Source organism: Castor canadensis, chromosome 9, assembly GCF_047511655.1.
Source record: "Castor canadensis chromosome 9, mCasCan1.hap1v2, whole genome shotgun sequence".
In the NCBI taxonomy this organism is placed as follows: Eukaryota; Metazoa; Chordata; class Mammalia; order Rodentia; family Castoridae; genus Castor; species Castor canadensis.
In genome coordinates this window covers 42,915,352-42,937,240 of record NC_133394.1, presented here as the reverse complement: position 1 = coordinate 42,937,240, position 21,889 = coordinate 42,915,352, and the positions used below count along the sequence as shown (strand labels likewise).

The 21,889-nt window shown below is 39.0% G+C and overlaps 1 protein-coding gene across 5 annotated transcripts in view; it reads right to left on the bottom strand.

Annotated features, from left to right (window-relative positions):
* Positions 1–21,889, bottom strand: part of Egf (epidermal growth factor) — a 91,935-nt gene that overhangs the window by 35,911 nt on the left and 34,135 nt on the right. For 3 of the 5 annotated variants that reach the window (XM_074041531.1, XM_074041532.1, XM_074041534.1), the window contains exons 6-11: positions 12,346–12,471; positions 10,942–11,064; positions 7,188–7,310; positions 6,226–6,351; positions 5,044–5,180; positions 2,117–2,265 (exon numbers count right to left, since the gene is read on the bottom strand). In XM_074041531.1, the coding sequence (XP_073897632.1) occupies positions 2,117–2,265; positions 5,044–5,180; positions 6,226–6,351; positions 7,188–7,310; positions 10,942–11,064; positions 12,346–12,471 (784 nt within the window). The remainder of the gene's footprint in view (positions 1–2,116; positions 2,266–5,043; positions 5,181–6,225; positions 6,352–7,187; positions 7,311–10,941; positions 11,065–12,345; positions 12,472–21,889) is intronic. The other 2 variants (XM_074041533.1, XM_074041535.1) reach the window with 2 other exon arrangements.

Below are 21,889 nucleotides of genomic sequence, written 5' to 3'. Positions count from 1 at the left end.
ATCACCCTTCCTTAGAAGGCCTAAGAGCAGTTGACATCTGTTGTTCAGATAAATGTTTACTCTTCTGAAAACAGCAATGTACAAACTCTGTTATTATGCAAGTTGACGTTGAAAATAACCTTTTAAGTAGGTTCAACATGAAGGAAGCCATTATTATGATTTTATAATTATTACAACTGCATCTGGTTTAATTTGTTCCACATTTCTCTGGACCTGGAACCTTTTAAATCAACCCTGGAGGAGACAGTACTTGTCTATGATTGTTCAGTGTGCTGGGTTAGAGCACGTGCTCTAACCTGAACAACACACCCAGCACATCTCCAGGATTATTTAGCGCATTGGCTATGGAAATGGCCATCACTGAGTTCCCACTCCAGATCCATTACTTGTTGACTGCTTGGCCCTGGGAAAGTTATTTTCTCTCTTTGATTATCAATTTTCTTAATCTTTAAATTGGAGACCAAACATACCTCTTTGGGATTCAGTGGGTATAAAGATCTTCTTGCAGTATCTGGTACATTGCAGTTATTCAATAAATAAATGCCCAAATAGTAAAAGAATGAAGGTATGATTAAATAAATGAATGAATAACTGAGAGAAAAATTATGTTTGCCTTGGATATAGAAGGGTCATTTTGTTGATAATGGCACACCACATATATAGCTAGCTTATTTTTATTTTTATTTACTTTTGGCAGTTTAAGCTTCCCATTGTCACTGAGATGATAAGTGCACACCATCACACCCAGCTATCAGATGAGATGGGGCTTCATGAACTTTTTGTCCAGGCTGGTCTGGAAGCACAATCCTCCCAATCTCAGCCTCCCAAGTAGCTAGGATTACAGCACATGAGGCACTTGGCTGTCCAACTCATTTTTAAGAAACTGTTTATTTCCCTTCAGTTATCCAAAAGAGATTTTTCTGGGACTGGGAAAGCCTACACTCGAGCATCTGAATCCATTCTCTGGGACTTTTCTCTCCAGGTCAGACTGTAGTTTTTGTAATTAATTTACTCTTCATTTACTTTAACATAGATGCCTAGATTCCATATGTTCAGGGTGGCTACTATTTCACTTCATGGTTCTCAATTCCTCTGAGAAAATATCCTAGAGCACACAGCATCTCTCCTACTGCTGCTTTACAGCTTCTCTCACAGAAGCAAGGAAGTGGGCTCCCTTTAGCATCCTAGGGAGGCAGCTACTTCCTGCACTGACTCTCCTCCTGCTCCACCCTGTTCCATTTACAGGATGACACAGGCCACACAGACACCAAGAACAGCAGCTCTTCCTCCAGTCCTAAGACTAAGGTGCCCAGAGGAGAGAAATACCCCAACTCTAGTTCTTCTGTTTCCACCCAAAAGGGGAAGGAGACCACCACGCTGATCTCATGACCTGTCTTCCCAACTCCAGTGAAGTTTCCATTCTCAACTTCACACTTGCTCAACAGGAACCAGTATATGGACTCAAGTTCAAAACTTGTCCCTTGCATGTAACCTGGAACAACTCAGCGTCTCTGAGTCCTATATTCTTCCCATAAAATGAAGGAGTTGGGCAGGCTGATCCCTGAAACCCCTTCCAGGGAGCCCTTTAGGAGGGTACACCCTTCACTTAGCAAATATTTATGCATGGTTTTATGACATTTCTTATACCTGCATTTAGACAAAGGATTTGTGTTAATTTTTTTCCAGGGGAAATACTGCTTATCGCCCCAACTAAACCAAGATATGACTGCAAAGATGGAGCCCATGTCATGCTCCATTGTGTCTCCCAGGAGAAACTTAGGAGAGAGCCTTACCCATAGCAGATCCTCAAAGAATGCTTACTGCTTTGTGTTCGGAGAGGTTTCAGGTTTCTCTGATAACAACAGCCTGAACTGTAAAAGTGCAGGCTACTTGCTTGGTCCTTGAATTCTGCCATAGCATATTTTATCATCCAGTCTTGATGAAAGGGGTGTCTTGCTCAGTGCAGGGAGTGTGGACAGCAATGTAGCCTCGTTTCTCCAATCCCAGCAAATCCCTCACAATATTTTTTGTGTCCCAAATGGAGGATTAAACCAGTGGTATTGCCCATTTCCTCACTTTTATCCCTGGTAGCTTAAAACTGAAGCAGGAAACATACCCTCTGTCGGTCCAATAGAATCTACGGTTAATCCAGTCCACAGCAAGACCTTCTGGTGTGTCTACTCTTTCCTCAATAAGCCTTTCTCGTTGTGAACCATCCATATTCGCTCTCTCTATCCATTTCAGGGCTGTATGGGCAAAATATAGCTGCAAAAGAGAACACGGGGCATTTCTGATTTGTTTTTTTAAAACAAATGTTGAATACACACAAAGAGGGTAAGTCATCACATAATCCAGTGTAACCGTTAAGAGCTTGGTTTTGGAATTACGTGCATATTCAATAAACCCCAACTATGCTGCTTCCAGATGTGTACAATCATGAGCAAGTTGCTCAATGTCTCAGAATCTTAGCTTCCTCCTTGGTAAAATGGGGATAATAAAATGGTTCATTAGGTCTCTTGATTTTATATATGTATGTGTGCGTATACAAATCCTAGTGCCTGCATATATTTCTACCGATAATTTATTAATCTTTGATCACTGGTCCATGTTACAGCCTTTGTATGCAAACCCTTGTGGTTTCTTCAACCACAATATGATGAGAATGTTCACGAAATGGTAACTCAATAAATACAGTGGTAAGCCATTCTTCCTTCTAGATGAAATGGGAAAGGTTGTGTTTTATAAATACAAATATGAGTCCCTCTCATGAAAATTGCTTCACTAGGGATCTGCTTCTTAACTCTAATGTGCATATGCATCATCAAAGAGTCTTGTTAAAATGCAGATTCTGATTCAGTGGCCAGGATGGAGCCTGGGAATCTGTGGCTCTAACAAGCTCCAGGTGATGTCAATGTTACTAGGCCAAAGACCACAGTTTGGTCACAAGAAAATGAGAACATTAATCAGAGAAATGAAAAACCACGACTCAAAGTTCATTTTAGATCTACTTATTCACCTACTTGTAAAAATATTTACTGTGCAGGAAAAAACTAATTTGGTAAAACATCTTGAATTGATTTTTTTCTCTTAATTATTTTTTTCTGTTAATATAAGTGCTCTATGGCACCGTATAGATTCAGTTCAGGGAAAAGAAAGAAAAATTGCTTGCTAGTGTTTAATTACAAAATTTTTATTGCAAAAATAGTTATATTTGGCCATCAATTTATACCTATTAAGCATAGAATAAATTAGCTTTGCTCATAAAGGAAATGCAAATTAAAACCACACTAAGATTCCACCTCACCCCTGTTAGAATAGCCATCATTAGCAACACCATGAACAACAGGTGTTGGTGAGGATGTGGGGAAAAAGGAACCCTTTTACACTGTTGGTGGGAATGTAGACTAGTACAACCACTCTGGAAAAAAATTTGGAGGCTACTTAAAAAGCTAGACATCGATCTACCATTTGATCCAGCAATACCACTCTTGGGGATATACCCAAAAGACTGTTACTCCAGAAGCACCTGCACATCCATGTTTATTGCGGCACTATTCACAATAGCCAAGTTATGGAAACAGCCAAGATGCCCCACCACTGACGAATGGATTAAGAAAATGTGGTATCTATACACAATGGAATTTTATGCAGCCATGAAGAAGAACGAAATGTTATCATTCGCTGGTAAATGGATGGAATTGGAGAACATCATTCTGAGTGAGGTTAGCCTGGCCCAAAAGACCAAAAATCCTATGTTCTCCCTCATATGTGGACATTAGATCAAGGGCAAACACAACAAGGGGATTGGACTTTGAGCACATGATAAAAGTGAGAGCACACAAGGGAGGTGTGAGGATAGGTAAGACACCTAAAAAATTAGCTAGCATTTGTTGCCCTCAATGCAGAGAAACTAAAGCAGATACCTTAAAAGCAACTGAGGCCAATAGGAGAAGGGGACCAAGAACTAGAGAAAAGGTTAGATCAAGAAGAATTAACCTAGAAGGTAACACACATGTACAGGAAATTAATGTGAGTCAACTCCCTGTATAGCTATCCTTATCTCAACTTGCAAAAACCCTTGTTCCTTCCTATTATTGCTTATACTCTCTCTACAACAAAATTAGCAATAAGGGCAAAATAGTTCCTGCCGGGTATCGAGGGGGTGGGGGGGGAGAGGGAGGGGACGGAGTGGGTGGTAAGGGAGGGGGTGGGGGCAGGGGGGAGAAATGACCCAAGCATTGTATGCACATATGAATAATAAAACAATAAAAATTATAAATAAATAAATAAATAAAATTAGCTTTGCTCTGTCTTTCTTGACTACTTACCAGACTGCTTCAAATCACTAAGAAACAAAAGTACAAGGTTTAAGATTCTAGAAATACTAAATAATTGTAGCGGGTAGATAATAACTATGTACCTTTATCATTAGGGGTGATTAATTTCCAAAAGACACTATAACGTCATTTCTAGCACCTTTATCTAGAACAAATACCACTAAGAAATGAAAGACCAAGTAGTCAGCTAATTAGGTTGATAATTTAGAAATTCTAAGTTATAGTAAAGAGATTTTATGTAAAATTGATTATTATGTAAATAAAGTTATGAGTAAAACTGCGATTCCCACATGAGCCATTCAACTTATGTCCTGATTTTCATGATTAGGATATTTAATTCTAATTCTAACCTTTACTTTGTATGCCCAAGACTCAACCTCCCGCTCCTACTACTAGCAAATCATCAAAAACCTACTTGTGGAGTTCTTTCTGTGGGCACAGTACTGTGCTAGTTTCTTTTTCTCATCTCCAAGGAAGAAACTGAACTGAAACTGGCCTGCATAGCCATTCTCAACAAGATGACTGAATCAAGCAAAGACCAGCCTAGGGTTACCTAGCAAAACAAACCCTTAAATTTTCCCCAACAGTGCTCCAGTGTCTATATTTAACTCGTTCAGGGTTTTCCAAATAGCCTAGTCAATTTGTTAAGATAAATCCTCTGTTCTTTCCTTATACATCCACATTTGTTCAGGCAACAAAAGCATACCTTGTTTTCCACAGGGTCATGGTCTAGGGCAAAAACCATTCCCACCTGCTGGTTGAGCAGGGATTCATAATCAGTTCCATCAAAGTGCATGTGTCGAATATCTTTAGAATTGGCAAACAGCAAAACTGGCTGTGGTCCTGTTAACCAAATTTCAAATATGGCTGTGTTTAAAAAATGCTTTAGAACTCAAGAGGCACTTTTGACTCTTCCCTTTCACTGCACCTTCTTCTTTAATTTCTGTACTGGTTTGCTTAATTTCCCACCAGTGTAAGTGAAGTCAGGCAAGAAGACTTTCTTTTCCATGAGGCTAACACATTGCCAGAAATTCACCACTGGATCCTTCTGTCTCTAGGTGTCTGCTTTTAAAATGCAAGTTACTTGTAGAAAAGGGTCACACTAAACATCCAAACTCACAGCCAAATGACCAAGTCTTAGGTTTGTAAACTCCTCTATTCACATATATTGAATTCTGAATAAATAACCTTCTCCTGATCTGGGCTCTTCTGAAAGGGAAGATGACTTTTGAGTTTATAATAAGGCCTCTAACCATTCAGGACTCAGATTATGTTATATTAACTAAGGTCTTGCAAATTTAAAAGCGTTGGCATCTCAGGCAAGCTATACAGCATCATTAGTGAGCTACCCCAGATTATAAGCATAATAAACCTTCAGGAGAGACAAAAATCAATTTGGCATAAACCTAAAATTTGAAAGTTGTTGAAAGGCTCAGAGATAGATAGATGAACATCAGAAGAAAAACAGATAAAGCATTCCACTTCATATTAAATTTTGACATGAAAAGAATTTGTCAAAGTATTATGATTATTACATTCACTGGAGAGATCAAAATGAAATCAATCCACAAATATTTATTAAACATTTCTTAATTATCAAGTGTTTTAAGACAATTCTGGTCTTGACTTTCTCATCTACTGATGAGATAGCCTTATGGCAAATCTTTCCTGGATACCAGTTAACTCAGAAATACCCTTTAAAAGCATGATTATCATTCATGTTGTATTACTTACAATATTCATATGCCCAGATTTGTTTTCCATTTCCAAAATTTAAAAATCAGACTTTCTACCAAGAAAGCAACTCAACTTGGCATCTTGTAAATAAAATGTTAAATGCATGTAATCTTTTTATGGGGACACAACTCCACAAAACCATAGCACTAACCTGAAGCTGTGCAGCGTTTTTGGTCCAGTTGTAAGTCATACCCAGGAAAGCAACCACATTCCCAGGATACTGGGCTGAGAGGAATGCAGAGCTGGCTACATCCACCGTTATCAGGGGAGGAACAGCCTACAAGAAACAGCTGCTTGACGATGATGTTGGGTCACTCAAAATAAGATAGCGTTTCATCACAGCACCAGGATGGGCAACTATAGGCTGACTTTTAAAACCATGTCCACAATCTTTCACACTGCTGGTATCAAGTTTATTTTTCAGAAACTAGAGCAAAATGTCACCCACTTCCCTAGAACCTAACATCTTAGATGTTAATCTTTTACATTCCAGTGGCCCTTGTCCTGGTGTTCTACCGTGGAGTTCAAGAACAAGTGCACTGGCAGCTGTTTGGAGAAAGAAGTACATTTTGATGTGTTTGGCAGCTGTTCTAACTCTTCCTTTCTCTCTCACATTTTTAACCTCTGGATTTATTTTGCCTTTTTAGTTTGTTTATTTTTTAAAGATCTTAATTAACTTTCTTTTTCCATTCTAGATTCAGGCAACACTTCATTTTATGAAATAAAACAAGCATTCTCCTCTTTTGCACTTTTTATTAAAAAAATCAAAAAGCAATAAAAAATTCTTCTGCTAATTTTGAGTTACATCCAGACTCTACATGCTTAAGTCTCTATGAAGACAAAAGCAGAGAGTTATTTACTAGGTACAAGTGACAGGCTAAGCACTCTTTATCTACCATTTTACTCAATCCAGGAAGCAAGTCCAGTACCTTTACCAATGAGGAAAGAAAGACTAAGAGAGGTCAAGTAACTAGTTCAAATCACACTGCTAGTAATTGCATAAATGTCTTTCACTGTGTAATATTGGAAAATCTACTCTCCTTTGGCATTGAGATCAATTTTAAGCATCCCTTAGAAAATGTATACTTTCAAATAAAAGGCAAGTAGACTCACCACTGCATGTTTTTCCATCTTTCTCAAGCACTGATCCTTCAGGACAGAAGCACTGGGGACCATCCGCTGTCAGAACACAGCCATGGCTGCATTCAGATGCATTGTTTGGACAGGAAACCAATTCTAATTAATGAAGAACAAAGTCGAGATGAGTGTAAAAACAGGTTTGTGGAAATTCATTATAATCAGTTGCTAATGAAAAGTATTATGCTACTGGGGGGAAGGGCTGCACATCTATAATCCTAGTACTCAAGAGGCTGAGGCAGGAGGGTCCTGAGTTCAAAGCCAGCCTGGGCTACATAGTGAAAACTCATCTCAAAAAAAAAGTTCTATCCTACAAAGAGGAAGATAGATAAAGGTCAAACATTTATGATATGCAGTGGTAACAGAGATTTAAAAATTAAAGTAAAAAAATCAAATCTAAAAAAATTAAAAGAGCTCTGATTTTGGAAAATGTCTCTACTTTCCTCTGAGTTTCTTTTATCTCAAATAAGATTTTTAAAGTTAATAATCAAAATTAGCCATCAAAATTCCAAAATATTTTAAATGCAACTTGGCCAAATGATTCTCAATTTCCTCTAGAAAAGAAATTACTTGTGTAGGAAAAATTAAGGATTTTGTGTGTGTACGGTTAGGTATACAAAGAGAAATGAGAGGCTCTTAACAAATATTAAACTGTTTGATTAGTTATCATACACATATGATACTATGCAATCATTAAAACAGTGGGAAATGGGTGCAGCAAAAGATAGAGGATAACAGAACAGGAAAGAAAGTTCAGAGTAGAAAAGACTCAAGGACGAATAAGAACATACTGCGTAGGGTGTTATCTTAAATCGATGAACATGTGAAAGGTCATCGTATAATGGTACAGAAATAATAAATAATTTGGGGGAAAGTTAAATCTCTACCCTATACCATGCACCAGAATTAATTCCAAGTAAATCAAAGTTGCAAGCATATTTATTTATGCACCATAAAAGTCCTGGAAGTTCTGAAAATCCAAAGAGATCCTATGTGTCATCCTTGGCACATAGTGGTCCCTATAACACATTTACATCCTGCTCTTTAGTATATTTACCAATGGGAAAACCAAATGGTATTAAGAGATGGCAAGTTTCATAGATGGCACAAAGATGGTGGGTAATTTCCAAGAAATTCACTATTGTCTGCCTATTTCAATATGAGAAAACTAGACTGAGCTATTCTCCATCATCTTTGAAGCAGATAATAGACATGATTTTAAATATCCATTTGTATTTAGCCATGCCTGTAAGACTAAATAAGAAATCTATCAGACAGTATCTGAACAAATAATCCTATATTTGCTCTGGGAATATCCATATAAACTCATAATGCATTTTTCTCTTTTTAGTAAGTATATTCCTAGTGTTGATGCCCTAAGGCCTAGAAACAATGACTAACTCAGTAGCAGACTATGTCAAGTCCTCATGAAAAGGAAGCAATGCTCCTAGAGCAGTCACTGATTCCAGGTCAGGAATATGAAATGTACATGATGACATGCAAAATATGTCCTACCAGGTGACAAGGAAAGTGTAAAGACTACGTGTGTCAGGAAACCATTTAAAAGGGAAAGAGAAGACAATTTGCTTATCAGTAGCAATAACAACTGCAGTGAGTTGGAACACATAACAATGTTTAAAATCTATGCATTCATAATAATACTTAATAAAAATGTATGATAAAATAAAAATATTTAACAATAAAAGTACTTAATATTAAACACCTTTAGAAGGTATCTAGGAAATAACTCTCTAAATATAAATGACGAAAAAAATTCATCATTTATCTTGTATCTTAGGTAAACAAATAGTTAATGAGAAAAGCTCTCTTTATAAAAGCATTCCAATTACTAATTAAAAAGAAATAATAGGACCAGAATATTATCATTTGAAATGCAATGAAATAATGGATCTAGGAAGTGACTGTTGAAAGACTATTGGGGAAATTTATAAAAGATGAATGAACACACTGTCAAATCTTATCATGATGAAAAAACAAATATTATGTATCTCTTGATGGATATGCAGACCCATCTATGAAGAATTATTGCTACAAAATGATTAAGCCTATATATATAAAACTACAGGTTTGCAGAAAAAAATGGCGACATTACAGAGGTGTCATTTGTAAAATCCAGAAAGTGAGAAAGTGTAGGGAAAAAACAGTTAATTTAACAAATATTTACAAGGGGAAGAAAAGAGGAGAGCGAATCTACAGAATAAGAGACACATGTATCAATTAGAGCTTATTTAAATACTTATTCAAACAAATCAAGTATTTTAAAAAAAACTTTTTTTGTGGAGGGGCAGGCTATGGTGGCTCATGCCTGTAATCCCAGCCACTCTGGAGGAGATTGGGAGGATCACAGTTGGAAGCCAGCCTAGGGGAAGAGGTTCTCAAAACCCCACCTCAACCAATGCCAAACCTCAGTGGTGGCACATCTGTCATCCCAGTTATGTTGGAAGAAAAAATAGGAGGACCGTGGTCCAGGCTACTTGGCAAAAATGTGAGACTCTATCCCAAAATAACTAAAGCAAAAAAGGCTGGTTCCCTTGCTAAAGTGCAAGTGTGAGGCCAAGTTCAACCTCCAGTACCTCCAAAAAAAATTAAAAACCCACCACTTTTCCGTTTTTCATGGTACTGGGGTTTGAACTCAGGGCTTTACATTTGCTAAGCAGGCGATCTACCATTTGAGCCACTCTGCCAGCCCAACCTACAACCTTTTAAGGGACCAGGAGAAATGTGGAAGTTGACTAGATATTTGATGTTATTAAATGTATGGAATTATTATTACTATTAGGGTCTGAGATTGGTTTTTTGGTTATGCCTAAAAACTGATTATATCTTAAATGCTGGTAGGTAATTATAGCTAATTTTTCAGGTATAAAAATGTGACTTTTTTAAAAACATGACTTTTTTTTTTAAACATGCTTATTGTTATAGTTTAAATATGAAGTGTCTCCCACAGGCTTGTTGTATTGAACACTTGGTTCCCAGTTGGTGGTGCTATTTTGGGAAGTTATGGAAACTTTAGGAGGCAGAACCTAACTGTAGGAAGTAGGTCACTGAAGAGAGCCTTTAAGATGATAACACACATGCACAGGAAAGCAATGTGAGTCAACTCCCTGTATAGCTATCCTTATCTCAACTAGCAAAAACCCTTGGTCCTTCCTATTATTGCTTATACTCTCTCTTCAACAAAATTAGAAATAAGGGCAAAATAGTTTCTGCCTGGTAGCGAGGGGTAAGGTGGGGTAAGGGAGGGGGCAGGAGGAAGAGGGGAGAAAAGACCCAAACATTGTTTGCACATATAAATAAAAAAAAAAAAGGTTACACCTGGCCCCCAGGCCCCTCTTTGCTCTTGGCTTCCTGTCTACCATGAAGTGAAGAAGCTCCTCCTCCTCACTGGCCAAGTGCGTGGGAACAGAAGCCATGAGCCCAGATAAATTCTTCCTCCCCTAAGTTATTTATGTCAGAAATTTGATCCCAGCAATGATAAAACTAACAAACTTACTATATATAGTTTTGTTTCCCTAATCTTCAAAGTTCTTATTTACCAGGTCTGTAGTAGAATTCAATTATATGTGTTTTAAAAAAACAAAAGAAAACTCCAGGGTAATTCTGATGCATACTTCTAACTGAAGACCACCAACCCAGATCACAGCCACCTTAGAAATATTACTGAAAATAAAGAAAAACGGTGCAATAAATACTTGTTGCTCTGACTTACGATGACATCGTTTCCCATCAGGAAGCAGGACAAATCCTGCGGGGCATGTGCAATAATAGGATCCAGGAGTGTTTTCACACCCAAGAGTGCAGCCATGATCCCACAAGGCACATTCGTTGACATCTGTACAATGAGTGCAGCAAAGCAGGGTCAGATGGTCATTTTCAAACACAAATTGTGATATCACTAACTCACACAAAGTAAGGTATCTCACACTTTTATATGCTGTACCTGACCATGGGAAAGCTGTTTTGCCATTTCTCAAAAAGGGACAAAGCAGTTCAATGACCATAAGAGCCAGTTCTGTTCTGTCACAGTTTAATAAGTATATTCACAGATTTTCATACTAGAATAACCCTCTGTGAATAGTAGTACTATATCCCTTGAAAAGACACAGATGTAATTTAAGTCAGGAACTGTTGGAAGTTCTTAACCAGTTTAGGACATTTCCTGCTCTGCACCTGGCCTTCCTCAGCCCCTCCCCATCTGTGGGCACATCCCCTGCAGACTTGCTATGGTGGAAGTACACCTTCCAGCTCACTGATTCTACAGGCACAACATTTACCCACTGGTCCCATGTAAGCAGCACACTGTAACTAACAGGCAGATGCCAGATCTACCGGAACCTCCCTCAACTAATCTCACAGTGGGTGCTGCAGCCCGATTCTTTCCATCACGGAATCACTGCCCCCTCCCGGAGGTCAGATGCAGTATTCCTCCTGGGTTCATTGGATGGGGTCTGGAATCTCCAAGCAGGGGGAGCCCCAGTTAACCAGCCTGATTCATGGCTTCCCAGGGTTCCTACTAGCTCTTTATGGATGAGATGTGAGAGTCATATACTCTGAGAACCTGATGGTAGCTACAGAATCATTCTCCTAAAAAAATTTGCCAATCCTGAAATTTTGCACAAGGTAAAATGCAGAAAGACACATAGAGTGCTCTCAGAGAATCCAGGCCTCATAGCAATACCTGAGCAGCTTCTCAGTGTTTGATCTAAGAACACAGGATATAAAAAAGACCTGAAAGCATTACAGAGTTATTTTGTTTGTTTGCTTGTTTTCTCAGCTCTGGGGTTTGAACTTGCTAGGCAGGCGCTCTACCACTTGAGTCCCTTTTTGCTTTAGTTATTTTTCAGATCAGGTCTCACAATTTTGCCTGGGGTCAACTTAGGACTCTGGTCTTTCTACCTCAGTCTACTTCATAGCAGAGACTATGGGAGTGCACCAGCAAGTTTGGCACAATAGAGATTTTTAAAACAGAAGGAAAAAAGTGCTCTTTTGTGGAAAAAAAAAAAAGAAAGAAAGAAAGGTGGGCTTGAAATTGGTTCCTCTCCAAGGCCTTGGATGGCCTCCCGAAGACCAGCCCCTGGCCCAGGTGGCTTTCCTACAGTGCCCCAGACATTACCTGCACAGAACTTTCCGTCTGGGCTTAAAGAGTAGCCCTGCGCACACACGCACAAGTGGGACGTGGGTTCTTGCCCACAGGCCAGACTGCTGCAGTTTCCTTTCCTCAGTGTGCAAAGCTCCCGTTCTGAAACAGAAGAGATGTATTGGGAGTGGGCAGAGAAGTGTGTTAACAGAGGACAATGTCTGATCTCCTCACAGTTCTTAAACCTAATCTCCCAGCAGAGGTGTCCTCTTGTGTGCACACATTGGCCAGAAGTCCCAGAGGGTGGAAGGAAGCCTGACATTTCTCTGAGTGTGTTGTTCCTGAAGTCATTCTCGGGATTGAGTCCTGAGTAGCCAGGGATGTCATTCCTGAGCTTGCAAACCTTAAGCAGGCTGTCAGCTGTTGCATTATGGCTTACTTTTGTTTATTAAAAAAAGTACATAAAGTTTCTGAAAATGAAACACCTGTTTAAAAAATAAAAAAGCTTCAAGGCCTGGCCCCAGTGGCTCACTTCTTTAATCTTAGCTATTCCAGGAGACAGAGATCAGAAGAATCTCAGTTCGAAGCCAGTCCCAGGCAAATAGTTCTGAGACACCCTATCCCAAAAATATCCAAAGCAAAACAGGGCTGGTGGTGTGGCTCAAGTGGTAGAGCACCGGCCTAGCAAGCGTGAGGCCCTGAGCTCACATCCCAGTACTGCCAAAAAAAAAGTGAAAGAAAGGAAAGGAAAAAAAAAACCCTTCAAATTTAAGAACATTTCTTTTTTTTTCCTATAGTATTTATAGTTAGATTATCTAATTCTTAGCTATTTTTATAATCGTTAAAGAACAACATCTTTTAAATGTAATTTATACCATGTATTATGAACTATCCTAGGGTAAACAGTAAAATTTGCTCAGCAAAATGGTGCTTGGGTTGAATTAACTACAGTTGGGTTGAGTTATGTATAATTGGGTGCTCGGGTTATAGCGAAGTTTATTAAACATAATTGGATGGGTGGGTTAAATAACATATTGAACAGTAAATGGCCAACTTGCCATCTTTGTTTTTCAGAGCCAAAGTCAAGGGCTTCGCCAAAGACATACGATAGAGAAAAGATAGCCTCTTCAACAAATGTTGCTGGGAAAAGTGGTTACCTATATGCAAGAAACTGAAACTAGATCCATGTTTATCACCCTGTACTAGTATCAACTCAAAATGGATCAAGGACCTTAATATCAGACCCAAAACTCTGAAGTTAGTACAGGAAAGAGCAGGGAATACTCTGGAAGCAATAAGTATAGGCAAGGACTTTCTCAGAACCCCAGTAGCTCAGCAACTAAGAGAAAGGATGGACAAATGGGACTACATGAAATTAAAAAGCTTCTGCACAACAAAAGAAATGGTCTCTAAACTGAAGAGAACACCCACAGAGTGGAAGAAAATATTTGCCAGCTATACATCAGACAAAGGACTGATAATCAGAATATACAGGGAATACATAAAAAACTAAACTCTCCCAAAATCAATGAACCAATAAAGAAATGGGCAACTGAACTAAACAGAACTTTCTCAAAAGAAGAAATTCAAATGGCCAAAAAACACATAAAAAAATGCTCACCGTCTCTAGCCATAAAGGAAATGCAAATCAAAACCACACTAAGATTCCACCTCACCCCTGTTAGAATAGCTATCATCAAAAACACCATCAACAGCAGGTGTTGGTGAGGATATGGGGAAAAAGGTACCCTCATGCACTGCTGGTAGGAATGCAAGCTAGTGCAACTACTCTGGAAAACAAAATGGAGGCTTCTTAAAACTGTAAACATAGACCTGCCATATGATCCAGCAATCCCCTTCTGGGGATTTACCCAAAGGAATGCAACACAAGTTACTCCAGAGGCACCTGCACACCCATGTTTATTACAGCACTATTCACAATATTTATGGAAACAACCAAGATGCCCCACTACTGACGAATGGATTAAGAAAAATGTGGTACTTGTACACAGTGGAATTTTACTCAGCCATGAAGAAGAATGAAATCTTATCATTTGCAGGTAAATGGATGGAACTGGAGAACATCATTCTGAGTGAGGTTAGCCAGGCTCAGAAGACCAAAAATTGTATGTTCTCCCTCATATGTGGACTTTAGATCTAGGGCAAATACAGCAAAATTGTTGGACTTGGGTCACATGATAAGGGGAGAGCACATACGGGAGGAATGGGGATAGGTAGGAAACCCAAAACTTGAAAGTATTTGATGTCCCCACTGCAGAGGAACTAATAGAGTAACCTTAAAACGACAGAGGTCAATATGGGAAGGTGTCCGGGAAATAGTGAAGAGGTCAGGTAGAGATGAATCAATTCAGGTTGTAATACACTTGTGCGTAGAAGCAACGCTAGGAATCTCTCTACATAGCTGTCCTTATCTCAACTAGCAGAAATGCTGTGTCTTTCTTATTATTGCTTATGTCTTCTCTTCAACAAAATTAGAGAAAAGGGTAGAACAGGTTCTGCCTGGAAATGAGGGGGGTGGGGGAAGAAGGTAGGGGCAGGTGGGGAGAAATGACCCAAACAATGTATGTACATATGAATAAAGAGAAAAAAAAAACAAAGTCAAGGGCCAAACTAGTAAAACATACCCCTTTTTAAAATGATGACAAGGAACTGGGAATGTGGCTCAAGTATTGAGTTCCTGACTAGCAAGCACAAGCCCTGGAGTTCAAATCCCAGTACTGCCAAAATAAAAATAAAATGTTAGCAAATCAAAGCATTTAGGGGGTGTGGCCCAAGTGGTAGAGTGCCTGTTCCACCCTGAATTCAAACCCCAGTCTTACTAAAAAAAAAAAAAAAAAAAAGGCAAATTAAAAAACCCCAAAAACATTAACAAGATTCTTGTCTTGTTCACTCCTTCTGCCAAATTTGCCAGCAGAGGCTTTGTAAAATGCTATGGGAAACACAGGGCTAAGCTTATGTGTGAGATCTGGGAAGAGGTGGAGGCCAAGGAAGATTTGGTCTTGAATCCTGGAGTCTGACTGGCTTGGATAAACTAGACTGGAGCCCAGGGCCTCCAGCACTATTGGGAAAAACTTGGGAAACAACCAGTAAGCAGGTCGCAGAGAACTCTGATAGCCTGAGAATTCTCCACGCTTTGTTTCTCTGATCTCTGTCTTACAGAGAGGGCTCCTCCATCTGACTTTACCTAGTTCCTACTATTTCAAGTCACCATCAAAAGATAAAATTTCAACAAATTTAAAGGTCCTCATTGGCTTTTAGATGCAATTCCTAAATCAAGCAGCATTTTATATAAATACAGAGGGTGCTATATGCATGACAGAACAGTCAGTTATTATTACAGCTCAAACAGGCAGCTTTGAGCAGGAACAAGGACACAGCACGATACAAAAAGCAGATTTGGTAACATGAGGTTACTTCAGTTACTTTCTGTGTAAATATTAAACAAGAGCGGACTTCCTTATCATGGAGGAGGGGTGGCCATAGGACTGGCCTGTGTGGGGATTTGGCTGTTATCTCTCCTGATTTCTCAGAAGGTTAGATTAACAGCTTAGTTTTGGCTTTGGGATGTGGAAATTTAGCGTGAATGACTCCATTATGGTTTGGTCTGTTGGGGCCGAGTGCATATCAGTGGCATCCCATGAATTTTATTTATTTAACATCTCTAAGGTCTTTCTTGGCTAATAACCTCAGGAGTCTGCAGTACACCTTTGGTGTACATCATCACCTGGAGACGGTGTTTTCCTCCAGAGATCCTGATTTGCTAAACCAAGGGAAAGACTTAGGAATCTGCCTTTACACAAAATCTGGGGTAAGTCTAGAGCTAGAGCCTTCAAACCACACTTTGAGAAACACTGGCTTACTAGACTAGTGAGACATTCTACCTTCATCTTACTTACAGATAACCAACTACCATTAGCTACTCTGTATGCATAGTTAAATTGTTTTTCATGTTTCTACACGGTTCACTTAAGCTATAAAAATGTTTAATTAGGCAAAATTAAAATGGATCAAATTTTAAAAGTGAATGACTAAAGTTTAGAAACTTGTAAATGTAGACAAAAGGAACCCATTTCAAATTTCTTTTTTGTTTTGTTTTGTTTTACCTTTGCAAGTGAACAGCCACAACAAAAATCCAGAAAGGAAGATCTATAATGGCCTTTTAATAGCATCAAAACACCATACCACTATCTTAAAGTCACAAAAAATGAGATCATCTTCCTATAAATATTCCTTATAAAAATGTTTCCAAACTCAACATGATAGATGATTACAGGATTGTGAATCAGGAAAACCAAGTTCTTTTACTGAGTTTTACAGCAAATTGCTTTACTTCTTTGACCTTAGCTTCCCAATCGGTGAAATTAAAGTGTTGAAGTAGATATTCTTTGATATCGCTCCTTCTTTATTTTATTTATTTATTCTTGTAGTGCTGGGGATTGCACCCAGGGCCTTGTGCATGCTAGGCCAGTCCTACCACTGAACCACATCCCCAGTCCTTAGTGCCTGCCCCTTTGCCCCATGCAGATAGGGTTTACTATGTAGCCCACACTGGCCTAGAACTCACAATCCTTTGTTCCAGTCTCCCAAGTGCTGGAATTACAGATATGCTTCACCATACCTGGCTCTTGTTCTTTTTTTTTTTTTTAAAGTTATATGGTAGCAGTGTGGCTAAAGAGGTAGAATGCCTGCTTTGCAAGTGCAAAGCCCTGAGTTCAAACCCCAGTCCCACCAGAACAATAAAAAAGTTGCATAGTTCTAAACAGAATTAAATATCTATGGTAAACTCCTCTAAATTTATACTTCTAAATATTCTCAAACCTTAATTACTTTTATAACATGGTAACAAAGAATCCGAAGAAAACTGTTCTGTCTATGATATAGGAAACACCCTGGATCTTACTCTAGATCCAGTATTATTTAACCTTGCTCTGTTTCCATCCCTTTCTACTACCTCTCACCTGGGCTAATGTGTGTTCTGCACATCATCATTGTTATCACCATCAAGGTTATGTATTATTATTATTTGTCCATATATTTCATTGATAAGCTTCTGGGGATAAGCCCATGTGCTCTCTCATGTTTATAGTTTCAATAGCACCAAGCATATGTGGTAAGAACACAGCAAAGATCTGAAATACAGATACTACCTGTGACCAGGCCACCAGCCCCCTAACCATCTTGTTTGGTCTCCCTTGAATTTCCAGTCAATCTCAGAGATAGAACTCAAATAGATTGTCAGACTATGCTAGCCTACAACTCTCCCATGCTGCTGGTAGTTTTAATGTTTCTTATTCATAATAAAAAATGCTAAAAAAGGCAGAAAGCAATCTCTTTTTTTTCCTCAGCGTGGCCGTGCTGATGGTGTGATCTGAATTCAAACACTAAACACTTTGAAAGGTCATTTTAGGAAGTGACCAAACACAGAGGATTGAGGGTTATATTTTTGTTTAATCTTCTTAATCCTCTGCTTCTTTAGCTTCAAAATAGGCTGAAGCTAGCCCTAGATGCATGCTGACCTCAGATCACACCCCTTCTCAGAGCCCCAGCAGGGGGGTTTAATTACCTTTGAGATCATTAAGGTACCTGATCGTGGAGTTCATGTTTACTGGCCAGCTGTGCCTTCAGTCGCTGCCTGACGCACACATAGGCATCATGAGCTTTTCTCAGCCCGATAAGTCTGTGGACTTTACTCCAGCCTGGTTTTGAAATGGTGCATGTGGAATTTCCTAGCCTGCTTTCTCTCCTCAACTCTTCTTCTTCTACCTCAAATTCTATGTAAGACTCACCTGGTTGGCCAAGCCTTTCCAGTCTCTTTCAAGCCCATTCTCTTTAATCATCCTTACAACTAAATATTTGGCTTCTTTCACATTGAGCACGTCAATAAAAATTAGAATGACGCTTTATGAAATATTTACATTATCACTTTTAATTTTCACAGCAATCACTTGACTATGCAGAGCAAATATTATTCTCCATTTTACAGATTAGGAAACAGAGCTTAGTCAAAGACTAAGCTACTTACATAGGTAATAAGGAGTAGAATTGGGGCTCAACCCCAGGCCTTCTGAATGCAGGCTCCTTCTCTTCACTGTGCATATGTGTATGTGTGGAAGTCCATGTGTGTATGTATGCGTGTGTGTATACTTATGTGTAGGTTGTGTCTGTGTGTATATATATATATATATATATATATATATGTGTGTGTGTGTGTGTGTGTGTGTGTGCCTATATATATATACATACATGAAATATTACTGTGGGTTTTCTGGAATTTCTACAAAAAAAATCCCAGTTATATTTTGGTATCATGTGTCTTACTGTCTTTCTCATTAATGAGTTCTCAATAAATAAATGACAACTTAACCTTTCTCAAAAAGCTTCCCTAAGTATCCAGTGTAGAAGTTTATTCTTCTCTGCTAATAGATATGCCAGAAAGGAAATACAAGAATAGCCATTCTGTACTACTGGAATTAGTAAGTATAGCTTTTTTAGGTTTTTTGCAGTAGTGGGGTTTGAACTCAGGGCTTCATGCTTGGTAGGCAGGTGTTTTACCGCTTGAGCCACGCCCCCAGCCATTTTTCCTCCGGTTATTTGGGAGATAGTGTCTTGCTATTTGCTCAGGCTGACCTGGACTACAATCCTTCTATTTTAGGCTTTACCCATTGAGATGAGGTATCACAAACTTTTGGGGGCTGGCCTGAAATCCCCATTCTTCTGATCTCAGCCTCCCAAGTAGCTTAGGATGACAGGGTGAACCACTGAGCACAGCTATTGGTTGAGATGAGGTTTCATAAACCCCTACCCCAGCTTGCCTTGAACTCTGATCCTCCCCAACTCAGCAGCCCAAGTATCTAGGATTACAGGCGTGAGCCACTGGTGCCCAGCAGCTACTTGGTATTCTTATTTACTTCCCATATAAGAATCAAAAAACAAACAAACCTACTTGGGAGGATCACTTGCAGTTAGAGGCTAACCCAGGCAAATAGTTGGCCAGATCTCACCTCCAAAATAACCAGAGCAAAATGGACTGGAGGTGTGGCTCAAGCACTAGAACCCCAGTCACCACACTAAAAAGAAAAAAATCCAGCTAATAAATGCAAAAGCAATGGTAACACTAAAAACCATTAACTGAGAAACTTTTCAGCTGAGGAACCAGGCTGGCAACCTCTGCACTGCTGATTAACCTTGAGCATTACAAAAAGAATGAGAACACCTCCTAAGGTAGTACAAAGGGAAGCATTCAGTACCACCTGCAGTTGGTCCCATAAAACATTCTTGCAAAAATTCGGATTCTCCGCAGGCCTCTAGGACTAAAGTACAAGTCTCTGGGAAATACAGAAGGTAGAGCACATGTTAAATGATACCATGCAGATAAAAGCTGGAAAATTCAGTAAATTGAAAATTCTACAGGACAATCTGATTTCTTGAACAAATAAATGGCAAGAAAAAGTGTCAGATTAGAAAGTAAACCAGGGCCCTACAGACAGGCCTGTGGCTCCAGCAAGATGTGAGAACTCATAGCAAGAAGGCAGAAAGACAACAAAGAGCAAATCCAAGTCCTTAAAAGCCATCACAAGTGGCAGCCATTTGGTGTCAGGGCAAACCCAGATTATAAATCCAGCTTTGCCAAAACCAGTGCCCCAGGCAAGGGCATGGGCCCTTGTAAATTTGACTCCAGTTACTAAGAAGATGCCACTGACTATGAGTGAGGTCAGGAGAATGTAGCAATCCATATCTCACTAAGATTTCTGTGAAAAATAGCAGATATGTGTGTTTAAATGAATAGTTTTAGATTATGTGAAAAAAAAATCATCTTTCTAGGATGAATCTTTTCCACGGGTTTCTGAATAACCAGTGTCTTACAGTAGACTCTCCAAGAATGAGGCAATCACAGCAAATCAGATGTTCCCCCTCACCCCTGGGGGTGTTGAGGGGCATGCTCCTCATGTCCAGAGGCAGGTACACTTCCAGGTGGAGTCAATTCTCCCTCATTAACTCAAATTATTAAAGAAATTCAATAATATTTTTGTGCATGAAATGAATATAAAGTCTTTCACACTGTGTTGATAATAGATGCCTTTTATTGCCAACAAATATGCTTTTGAAACTATTTTAAGCTTAAAACTGGGATCTACATTTAAAGAACACATAAAAAAAAAAGAAACCTTTACAAAATAATATCTGTAAACAGTAAATGAAATGTAAAATCTCCAGAAGTTGAGCTTGAAATTTTGTCATTCTTCTTATACAAAGAAGTTCCCATACTGGCTAGAGATTCAGGTAATTTTACAGGGAGTCAAGATAGCAAGGAGAGCTAGCCAAGAAGTTGGACCATGCCTAAAAAAGTGATTCATGGCAACAAATGTATGAGATCAATTCTGTGTTTTCAGACACCCAACAGAAGAAGTGAGAGGAGAAAGAGAGAGAGAAGCCAGAGGAGAGAGGGAGAGGAGGAGGAAGAGAAGGGGGCAGGAGAGGGAAGGGAGAAAAGAAAGAGACAGACAATTAGACTGATTTTCAGAGTTTGTAAAATTGATAGAAGAGAGAGAGAAATAAAGTTTTGACCTCATGGTCTGTGCAAACTGAAGTATTTAACCACCAAGAGGCTATGGATAGACAATGACATGGAAAATTACAGGTTTTCCCCCCAAAAAATAAAGATAACCTAAGCTATGAAATTTATGATATAGTAAGAGTCCAGTTGGGGAGGTGGCACAGTATCCATCTACCTGAGATCAAATCCCAGTTCTACCACAGCATAACCTTGTAAAATCTATCGTGACATCTCTGAACCTCAGATTTTTAATCGATAAAATGGTACAAATAATTGCATCTAATTCATAAGGCTGTTATGAAGCTTAGATGAAATAATGAAATTCTGCTCAAGCTTAATAATTATGGCTATTTCTATTAGTCAGGAAGGCAATGTTTTTGGATATTACATATCTTTAAAATTGATGCCTTTTGATGATATCATTGAGGGAAGAGAGTGCTAAAGGATGTTTTTCTCATTCACTTTTTCAACCCATACTTTTTATTTTTTGCAGTTCTGAGGCTTGAACTCAGGGCCTATACCTGGAGCCACTCTACCAGCCCTTTTTTAGTGATTTTTTTGAGATAGGATCTCAAGAACTATTTGTGTGGGCTGTCTTTGAACCATGATCCTCCTGATCTCTGATCTCTGCCTCCTGAGTTGCTAGAATTACAGGCGTGAGCCACCAGCACCCAGCTAGGCTCATGCTTTTTAAAGTTCTGGAGGCAAGTTATGGAAACAGCCAAGATGCCCCACCACTGACGAATGGATTAAGAAAATGTGGTATCTATACACAATGGAATTTTATGCAGCCATGAAGAAGAACAAAATGTTATCATTCACTGGTAAATGGATGGAATTGGAGAACATCATTCTGAGTGAGGTTAGCCTGGCCCAAAAGACCAAAAATCATATGTTCTCCCTCATATGTGGACATTAGATCAAGGGCAAACACAACAATGGGATTGGACTTTGAGCACATGATAAAAGTGAGAGCACACAAGGGAGGGGTGAGGATAGATAAGA